Here is a 9,743-nt window from a genome sequence, read left to right as displayed (position 1 = left end):
CAGCACTTTGGGAGGCCGAGGCAGGTGGATCACAAGGTCAGGAGTTCGAGACCAGCCTGGCCAACATGGTGAAACCCCATCTCTACTAAAAATACAAAAATTAGCTGGACATGTAATCCCAGCTACTCGGGAGGCTGAGGCAGGAGAATTGTTTGAATCTGGGAGGCAGGCAGAGGTTGCAGTGAGCCGAGATCGAGCCATTACACTCCAGCCTGGGTGACAGGGTGAGACTCCATTTCAAAAAAAAGAAGGGCAGTCATGGTGTCACGTGCCGGCCAAGGTAGAAGGATGACTGAGTCTGAGAGGTCGAGGCTGCAGTGAGCCATTATCGCACCACTGTACTTCAGCCTCAGTGACAGGGCAAGACCCTGTCTCAAAAAAAAGGAAAAGAAAAAAACAAAACACATGTGGCCCAAAAGCTTTGTAGGTGATGAACTGGTCTTGAGGCCACTTCTAATGCCCCACCTGTCCCAGCTGTCCCTTCTCTCAGTGGCTACCGTGTCCCCAACCAGATGGCAGAAAGCACCCAGGTCTCCTGAGCCCAGGGCTTGTGAGGTCCCCAGGTGCTCACAGAGGCCCAGGCCAAGGCCTGGTCTCCCCAGGAGGCGTCCCCATCACTGTCACACCCAGACTGGATCTGGGACTGGGAGGGAGCTGCCTACAGCTCCAGGGTCTCAACCTGCCCTCCCAGGGCTGGCGTCCTCCATTCCAGTTCAGAGCACTCCGGGAAATGACTCCCGGCACAGGAGGGGCCTGGGGGCGGGCAGCCTCCTGACTGCTCCCTGCCACCCCGTTCCCGAACATCGGCCCCAGAGTGGGGCATTTCTAGGCCCGGGTGTCCATCCCCGACACCACTTCCTGGCGGGGTGGCCTTGGGAGGTGCCGGCGCCTCTCAGAGCCTCAGCTTCCCTCTCTGTGAAATGGGGAGCCCACCCCGCTTCCCACCACGGTGGTCCCTGCTGCCTTACAAAAGCCCCAGCCCCTGAGTTTCCAGGCCTCCCCTCTCCTCCCCAGCCCTGACCTGCCCCCGCCCTCACCCCGCAGGCACCACCCTGGACGTGGTGGAGGTGGAGAGCTACGACCCTTACACGGACAGCTGGACGCCCATCAGCCCAGCCCTCAAATACGTCAGCAACTTCTCGGCCGCCGGCTGCCGGGGCCGGCTCTACCTGGTGGGCTCCAGCGCCTGCAAGTACAACGCCCTGGCCCTGCAGTGCTACAACCCTGTCACAGGTGGGCGGGGCTCAGGGACCGAGGACAGAGGACCACAGGCCCCTCTGACAGGCGACAGTCCGCTGGCAGTCCGCTGGGGGCTCCTGAGGATAGACGGGGCCCGGGGTGGAGACAGCCGGTGGCCGCAGCCTCTCACAAAGAGGAGGGGAAGGCAGGGGCCCAAGGGGTCGGGGACCCACTGCGTCACCTCCGCAGAGTCCCAGCGCAGAGGCGAGCTGCACATCTGTCCTGCTCAGGCCTCAGGGCAGCAGTGGGCTGGGGCTGGGGCTGGGGGTAGGGTGCCAGTGACCTGAGCCCAGCACCTGGCAGCTGCCTGACTGTTCTACCCAAAAGGGCCTCACGGACCAGGAGTAGTGACCCCCAACCTCCGAGGCTCTGAGGCCCATCTTGGGTTCTGGACTCTGTGCCAGAGTTGGAGGCCCAGCTCAGCCTCCCTGAACTCTGAGCCGTCCACCCCTGACCCTGGTCTCCGGTCCTGTTTCACCCTCTGGACAGTGTAGATGGTGGCGGGCCCCATTCTGAGGCATGGATGTGAGGACCCTCAAGAGACTGGCTGGGCCCAGGGTCCATGCAAGGCCCACCTGGGTACCAGGCCCGGGGTTGGGGGCTGGGCAGGGAGGGGCCCCAGTCAGTCAGGTGGGGTGGGTGGGGTGGCAGTCAGGCCAAAGCACCCCCAACAGGGAGAGACCTGAGGGATCCCTGCACCCTTCGCAGGCCCCTCGCCTATGCTGCAGCCTTGTAAGGGGTCACTGTCCCCAGGGGGAAGATCAAGGCTGGGTGAGAGGCAGGTGTGGGTCCCTCCCAGCTGCACCACGGGGACCTACTCCCATTTCACAGACGAGTTCACTGAGGTTCAGAGAGGCACTGAGTCCGGGGTCCTCAGAGTGGGGAGCAGTGCCAGTGCCCGCACTGGCAACCCCGGTGATGGTGGCCGGTGCCTGTGCCCCTGCAGATGTGTGGAGTGTGATCGCCTCACCCTTCCTGCCCAAGTACCTGTCCTCGCCGCGCTGCGCCGCACTGCACGGGGAGCTCTACCTCATTGGGGACAACACCAAGAAGGTCTACGTGTACGACCCCGGGGCCAACCTGTGGCAGAAGGTGGGCCACCCCCTCCCCCCACGTGTGAGCCCCTGCCTGGGACTCCTGACATCAGAGAGCCAGCCTGGGAAGTGAGGGATGGGGTGCCACAGAGGGCCCACTGCGAAGGGGACAGCGCAGGCTGGAGTGCCACAGAGGGCCCACTGCAAAGGGGACAGCACAGGCTGGAGTGCCACAGAGGGCCCACTGCAAGGGGACAGCACAGGCTGGAGTGCCACAGAGGGCCCACAACGAAGGGGGTGGCGCAGGTTGAGATTCCCCCCAGGCTACAAGGCGACAACAGTGCCCTGGCCCGAGCCCCCTTGAGGCTAGGGGAGACGGTGACAGTGGGAGAACGTGGTTGGGGTTGCCAGCCACGGGTGCTCTCTCCCTGCACACCCAGCTTCCTACAGAGGAGTGGTCTGTCCTTCTCAGGGAGAAAAACCAGGTTCAGATGGAGGGTGCTATAGGGGCCAGGAGGGAGGGTGTCCTCTGCCTCAGGGTGGCCAAGTCAGGGAGGGGGTTCCTGAGCTGAGGGGAGGCGAGAGCCGCCAGCCCAGGGGCCTTCCTATTGTCCTCAATGCCATCCCACCATGGCCCGCTCTTTGACCATCAGTCCCTGAGGAAGGGGCAGGAGGTGGACCTCTGGGCGGCCTCCCTGGTGGAGGGGACAGTGCCCAGGAGGTTGGGGGTGGGTCTTGGCACCAAGCCAGATGCCCTGGGCCTGCCCACCTGCCCCAAGACTCCCAGTCCCTGCAGTCTGAGAAGGTGGCACTCTTTCCTGCAGCCACCCTGCAGGCTCCTGGCGTGGTGACAACAGGACTTCTGCAATCCTGCTGCCCACAGCTGTCCCCTGGCGTCACTGCTCAGCTGACCCAGGGCCCCCATTACAGTGGTGAGACAGGTGCAGGGTGGGCTCTGCCAGGCCAGCGTGTCAGCCTGGGCCCTCTCAGCTGGGCCACAGCCAGGCCTTCCTCCAGCCCAGGCCATTGTCCCAGCCTCAGGTCCCAGCACAGCAGGGCTCTGCCTTACCCTCTCTGGGCCTGGGGCCTCATCTCTTCCCTGTCCTGATCTGGAGGCCACAGACCAGCCTCCTGCTTCCCACCCGCCCAGGTTCTTCCTGAAGCCACACCTCTCTCCGGCCTCTGGAAAGTCACTGGCCCTCACCCCACAATCCCTCCCGGGGACACTCCCAAGGCCATAGACTGAGCAGGGGTACAGGGGTGAGGCAAGGGGGCCCACGGTGGGCTAGGCTCTTCCTGGGTGTCTGCCAGGGCTGAGCCACACCCGTCTCCTGTGAGACAGCGAAGCCTCGGTGAGGCCTCCAGTCAGCCCAGACCTTCCTGGGAGGCAGCTTTGGGCTCGGGCCTCAGGGCCCCCTCTGACTGCAGGGGGTGGACTTGTCATCCCGAGGGCTGAGGGTCAGAGAGGGAAAGGGGCCTCCCCACCAAAAGAAGAGTCTGAGGAGGCTGGAGCGGCTGGGGTGGGCTGCCCAGGGACCCTGTGCTCGTGCCGTGGAGGGGATCTGGGCCAGGTGGCTGGCCGTCCTCTCTGCCACTCCCCCAACCCTGCTGAGGGCACCCTCAGCACTGCTCTCCGGCTCCCGCCATGGGACATTAACCCGCTGACCGTGTACAGGTGCAGTCCCAGCACAGCCTGCATGAGAACGGCGCGCTAGTGCCACTGGGCGATGCGCTGTACGTGACGGGCGGCCGCTGGCAGGGCATGGAAGGTGACTACCACGTGGAGATGGAGGCCTACGATACAGTTCGGGACACCTGGACCCGCCACGGCGCCCTGCCCCGGCTCTGGCTCTACCACGGGGCCTCCGCCGTCTTCCTGGATGTCTCCAAGTGGACCCAGCCCTTTAGCTCCACCCAGGAGCACTAAGCCAGGGCTGGGCTCCCCGGAAAGGGCCCCCCAGCAGCCCCTCATCACCCTGTGGAACGGCCCCCTTTCAGTTTCGCTAATTTCTTCACTTGGAGCCACCATTCCTTCCGGGCTTGGGCCGGGCTTGGGCCACCAGGGGCGATCAGACAGCATGGCTCGGAGGGCACGGCCTTGGTCTCTGCGGCCGCCACACCAAAGTCTGAGCTGAGCAGTGACGAGGGCCTGAGTGCCGGCCACCAGCATAACAGGGTCAGGAAGCTCTGCTGTCCCTGGGGTTACCGAGACCTCAGAGAGAGGAGCCGGGGGCTGGGCCAGCATTCCCAGAGCTTGTGAGCTCCACTCCTGCCCTGCAGGGCCTTTTGGAGCAGCTGCGTGAATGTGGGGTGAACACGGAGTGTCCCAGAAAGCGGAGGCAGCTGGGGAAGGCAGGCCCCAGAGATGCGGTCAGCACCAGGTCCTGCCTAGCTCCCAGCAGTGTAACTGTGGCAGGCCACCTCCCCTCTCCGGGCTTCAAGCTCCGCGTCCACCACACACGGGGCTGACTGTGTGGGCTTTGGGTCCCCACTCGGCCTTTGCATGTCGGTGCTGTGTTTCTGCTTCTGTGGACAAAGGAGGCCCCCAACCATCTCTTGCACCCAGCGGGCAGCGCCCACAGAGAAACCAGGAAGGAGGGAGGCAGGGCGTGGGGCCGGCCAGAGGGTCCCAGGGAGGCGAGCGTCAGAACAAAGGCTCTGCATCAGAATGGAATTTCCCACCAGGGGATGATTCTTGGCTGCACTGGTGGCAGCATCCTGAGGGTGAGGGGTAGCATCTGATGGGCCCCTGGCAGCACGCAGCCTGACTCCGGCTGGCTCAGGCTCAAAGTGGCTTCTCCCTCATCCTGAATGAGGCACCCACCTTTGGAGCTAAGGAGACAATGAAGCACTCTCCCTGGGTGCCCAGTGGCATGTCCTTACTGTCACAGGCTTCGCCCTGGGACATGGGGCTAGAAGTCAGGAGTCAGGCCTGGCCAGGCACAGGCCCTGGTGTTGCCCGCAGAGGCCTTGGGCAGCTCCCGTCTCCCACCAGATCCAGGCTTCCTCTCCAGGAGCAGCCCATGGATTCCTCCCTGGGGACCAGAGGGGCCTCTGACATCCTTGGGTTCTGAGGACAGGAACCCCTGGGTCTCTAGAGCTTCCATAGGTAGGGATCTGCTTTGCTCCCAGACCTGCCTCTCACAGCATTTTTTTTTTTTTTTTTTTTTTGCCCCTTGTCACCCAGACTGGAGTGCAATGGTGCGATCTTAGCTCACTGCAACCTCCACTTCCTGGGTTCAAGCGATTCTCCTGCCTCAGCCTCTCTAGTAGCTGGGATTAGGCACCCGTCACCATGCCTGGCTAATTTTTGTATTTTTAGTAGAAACAGGATTTCACCATGTTGACTGGGCTGGTCTTGAACTCCTGACCTCAGGTGATCTGCCCGCCTCAGCCTCCAAAAGTGCTGGGATTACAAGGTGTGGGAGAAGTGAGTTGACCCTGGAGGGCCAGAGAGAGTGGGGCCACTGGGTGCTTCCAAAGGAACAAGAGCCCAGAGCTGAGGAGACCTTCAGTGGCAGGTAGATTGGATGAAGCACAGGTGAGGGTTTCTGGGGCCCTGGGCTCTGTTTCCACGTGGAAATCTGAAATGTTTTCTAGACAGTAATGCAAGGAGGTCAGCCAAAGGGCTGTTTAAAAACAAAGCCTCCATGTAAACCATTTCTGCAGGAATATTTTAAAATAAATAGAAATACAACTGAAGACATGAAATGTCAAAATAGGCTAACTTTGATCACAAAGTAGCCAAAAGGGCGGCATGCCAGAGCAAGACCTGCTCTCCACCCCTGCACGCCCTGCGGGAACATGGGCGGTCCATGGGTGGAGGGCGTGGGCCTCTGCAGGTCCTGGCTCCCAGCTTTGAGGTGCCAAAGTGCACCTCACCCGATCAGCTGGGCTCCTGATTCAGGGGCCGTCGCACCCTTCATGGCACCAGGAGGAAAGGGGCGCCTGCTGGGTATTGAGGTGAGAGGCTAAGGAGAGTTTCACGACGGCCTCTCCCCATGCTGTGGGCAGGGTGAAGGGAGCCCAGAGGCTGGAGAGGCGTCCCAGGACAGCAGCAGCGGGGAGCGCAACCCCCTCCGTCTTGGGGGAAGGGAAAGGGCAGACACAGACTCCAGGGAGCTGCTGAGAGAGGGCCTTGGCGGGGGAAGGCAGTCACCACCCCTGCTGCCCAGCTGGGAGGAGGTGGCAGAGTCCATCTACCCTCTCTCCGGCCTGCCCCCTGTCTCCCACTAGCGCCTCCTGCAGGTCAAACCCAACCAGAACCCAGAAGGAAGAGAGGCCATTGACAGGCTGTAGTGGCCAACTGGGGACAGAGAACAGGTGGAGAAGGCGGCCAGGGCACCAGGATGGCGGCCAGAATGTCTGGCACACGTCACCCACTTGAGAACTTTGCAGGAAGGAACATTAATGCACTCACCAAGCCACAGTCATAGGGCAGCCAAGGCACCCCCTTCCACCATCAAAATCCCAGGACAGCAAGGACTCATTAGAAGGCTTGAGGCTAATACGGCTTCTAGAAAGGAGCGCGCGTAGCCTTGGAACATGTGCAGAAGCCCACAGGGGTGTGCCAGTGAAACCCACCTCCCCAGCCCCACGTGCTCGTGTCCTCCAGGTAGGTGTGTGTTATCTTTCCCACAGAAGATGCTGGGGAAACTACGGCCCCTCAGCCTTCAGTGGGCACACAGGGCCCTGAGCCAGGCCCAGCACCGCCAACTCTATCTCAGCTCCCTCAGGTCCCCAGGTAAGCCAGGGCCTAGGCATGCTTCCAGCCACTTCCAGTGGACTTGAGTTTCCCGACACCTGCCAGACAGGCCCCTTTTATTATCCAGCATCTTCTCTATTCAGGCAGGGACAGTGGTTCCTGGAATCAGGCCATTGACACCCTCAGGTGACTGTAATTAAATGGACTGGTCACCTGACAGTTTTCTGTAGTCAGGTAGACCATGACATAGTTTGGAGATCTGTCCCCTCTGAATCTCATGTAGAGTCTGATCACTGGCGTTGGAGCTGGGCCTGGTAGGAGGTGTTTAGATCATGGGGCGGACCCCTCAGGCATGGTGTGGTGCAGTAATGGTGCTGTGTTCACACAGAGCTGATTGTTGAAGAGCCTGACACCTCCCCTGCTCTGCCTTGCTCCCTCTCTGTGTGACACACCTGCTCCCCTTCCGCTGCTACCATGAGGGGAAGCTTCCTGAGGCCTCACCAGAAGCAGATGCTGGCGTCATGCTTCCTGTACAGCCTGTGGAACTGTGAGCCAAATAAACCTCTTTTCTTTATAAATTACCCAGCCTCAAGTTTTCCTTTATAGAAAGAAAACAGACGGATACAGGCCACTACTCCAGTTGGCTGGGCCATCAGTTGATCCAGTTGAAAGCATGTGTATGGATGGAGAATGTGCCAACGGCTTAAGGAGAGAGGGCACAGCCACATACCCAGGAAAGATGTCCATACTGTCCATCCCCAGTGCCCAATGTGGTGCCAGCTGCTTGGTCTGAAGTGTGGCTGCTTCTCCCAGGCTCTGCAGCACCAGGTACGTGGCAGGGCAGCCAGGTGTGTGGCTGTCACTGAGAGTGAGGAATCTCCATGGGGGAAGTGTCTTGTTTGGAACAGACCCCAGGAGCCATCATGACTCCGTCAGATGCCAAGGTGATTTTGATCATAGTCACATTTAAGAATGTGATTCTTTCCAAAATGGCATTGCGTCCAACTGAGAGGTGAGCTAAAGATGATTATTTTAATTAATCTATTAAAACCATGTAGACAATTAGCAGAAAACTCAAGAGACCCTCTGGGCAGAAGTGAGAAAGAACCGTCCCCCGTGAGGCCCGAGACTGCCCACATATCCATGCAGGAGGCCACCGTGTACTCTGAGGGCTCGGCCTGGTGCCGGCACGTTGCGGGAACTGCACAAATGCTCACTGAATGGAACTACATCTGTGGGTTCTTCAGAGCAACTGACCTCAGTTGTAGGGGCCAGACCTGGATGTGGTTTCATGTGATGGTTCCATGATCTTGGGCCAGTCCCAAGGTCTGAGCCTCAGTTTCCTCATCTGTGCAATGGGGATAATCACGTGATTTGCATATTAGATGACGTCGTGGACTTGCAAGGCCCAGTAAACAGCGACGGCCGCCTGCCTGGGCCTCGGGAGGCCACACAACAAGCTGACTTCACAGTCCCACTGTTTGCGGGGCACAGGGAGCTTCTATTCCCATGACTTCATCGGCAAAGGTCCTTCCTCTGGAGGAAGAGAGAAGAGTGGGAACAGCTTGACTGCATCAGGCTGCTGGGAAGGCAGGCCTGGGCCGTGACATGAGGGCCCAAGAATGAGGATTAGATTTCAGCCAGGCATGAAGGCGCGTGGGGGAGGCCACCTCCTGCTCCAGTGATCCCCATTCTGTGGCCACTCATTTAGTTCTTCCACCCTGGGATGCACTGGCTTGCCCCAATGCCAGCCCCACTTCTGACCCATGGGCTGCTGCTGCAGGGGGAGGCCCCCATTTCTGCTGCTCCTTGATCTGCACAATACTTTGCTGAGCTCCACCTTCCCCTGAGTGAAAACCACTTTGAAATGTGAACATAGATACATGCAGGGGCCGCACCTGAAGACCCCCGGCCTCTCCGCTCTCTGCCCCCAACACAGGAAGAGTCATCCCCTCAGGATAGTGTCACAGGAGGCTGCGCCAGCACCAGAACTGATTTGATTTGGGTCCTCTGGCAGGGCCTATGACATCACTAGGATTGTTCATTGTTTGGGAAAATAACTTTTTCACATGGCAACAGCACTTGTCCTTAACGCTGGCCTGAAAGCTGGGGCCCCCCGCTGTGAAGTGGAATGACATCACGCCAGTATCTTCAGGGTAATGTTTCCCAAAACGGGGCACGTCATCCCTGTGTGTCCTCAGTGTTGCTTCCCAGGGCTTGGGTGCAACCAATCGGCGCCCACCTTGAGCCATAGCTGCAGCCAGGACCCCAGAGGGAATTCAGACCTGTGGGATGCCCATTCCTCACAGGGAAAAGATGGGGCTATGTTTTCTGCAGTAATGCTCCACCTCATCACGGAGCTCTTACTTCACACCAACTAGAGTAGGAGGAACCCTAACGAGCAAAACATAAGGCTGTGAAGATGTAACCTGCCCAGTGGGCAGGAGGGCCTCTCCAGCCCCACTCCGGTTCTGCCCATGGGCTGCATCCTGGGCAAGCCGCCCACCTCTCTGGGCTAATTGGTGGGGAATCGAATGAGGTGCTGGTGTGGATGAGCTTCTCCAGAAGCAAGAAGGTACCATTCACACAGCTGCAACTCCTGGCGACAGGAGCCCGTCTCTCTTTTTATTATTATTATTATTATTATTATTATTTTTTGAGACGGAGCCTTGCTGTCGTCTCCCAGGCTAGAGTGCGGTGGCGCCATCTCAGCTCACTGCAAGCTCCGCCTCCCGGGTTCACGCCATTCTCCTGCCTCAGCCTCC

At 59.8% G+C, this 9,743-nt stretch overlaps 2 protein-coding genes across 2 annotated transcripts in view; both read left to right on the top strand.

Moving 5' to 3' along the window:
* KLHL30 (kelch-like family member 30) overlaps positions 1-4,274 on the top strand; it is a 12,614-nt gene extending 8,340 nt beyond the window's left edge. The window contains exons 6-8 of the mRNA XM_011929588.1: positions 1,045-1,233; positions 2,186-2,331; positions 3,949-4,274. Of these exons, the coding sequence (XP_011784978.1) occupies positions 1,045-1,233; positions 2,186-2,331; positions 3,949-4,200 (587 nt within the window). The 3' untranslated portion in view covers positions 4,201-4,274. The remainder of the gene's footprint in view (positions 1-1,044; positions 1,234-2,185; positions 2,332-3,948) is intronic.
* Positions 4,275-7,746: 3,472 nt separating this feature from the next.
* Positions 7,747-9,743, top strand: part of FAM132B (family with sequence similarity 132, member B) — a 12,792-nt gene continuing 10,795 nt past the window's right edge. Inside the window, exons 1-2 of the mRNA XM_011929650.1 lie at positions 7,747-7,806; positions 7,887-7,990. Coding sequence (XP_011785040.1) covers positions 7,747-7,806; positions 7,887-7,990 — 164 coding nt within the window. The remainder of the gene's footprint in view (positions 7,807-7,886; positions 7,991-9,743) is intronic.

Source organism: Colobus angolensis, unplaced genomic scaffold (genome assembly GCF_000951035.1).
Source record: "Colobus angolensis palliatus isolate OR3802 unplaced genomic scaffold, Cang.pa_1.0 Scaffold82, whole genome shotgun sequence".
Classification (NCBI taxonomy): domain Eukaryota; kingdom Metazoa; phylum Chordata; class Mammalia; order Primates; family Cercopithecidae; genus Colobus; species Colobus angolensis.
This window is presented reverse-complemented; position numbering and strand designations above follow the sequence as displayed.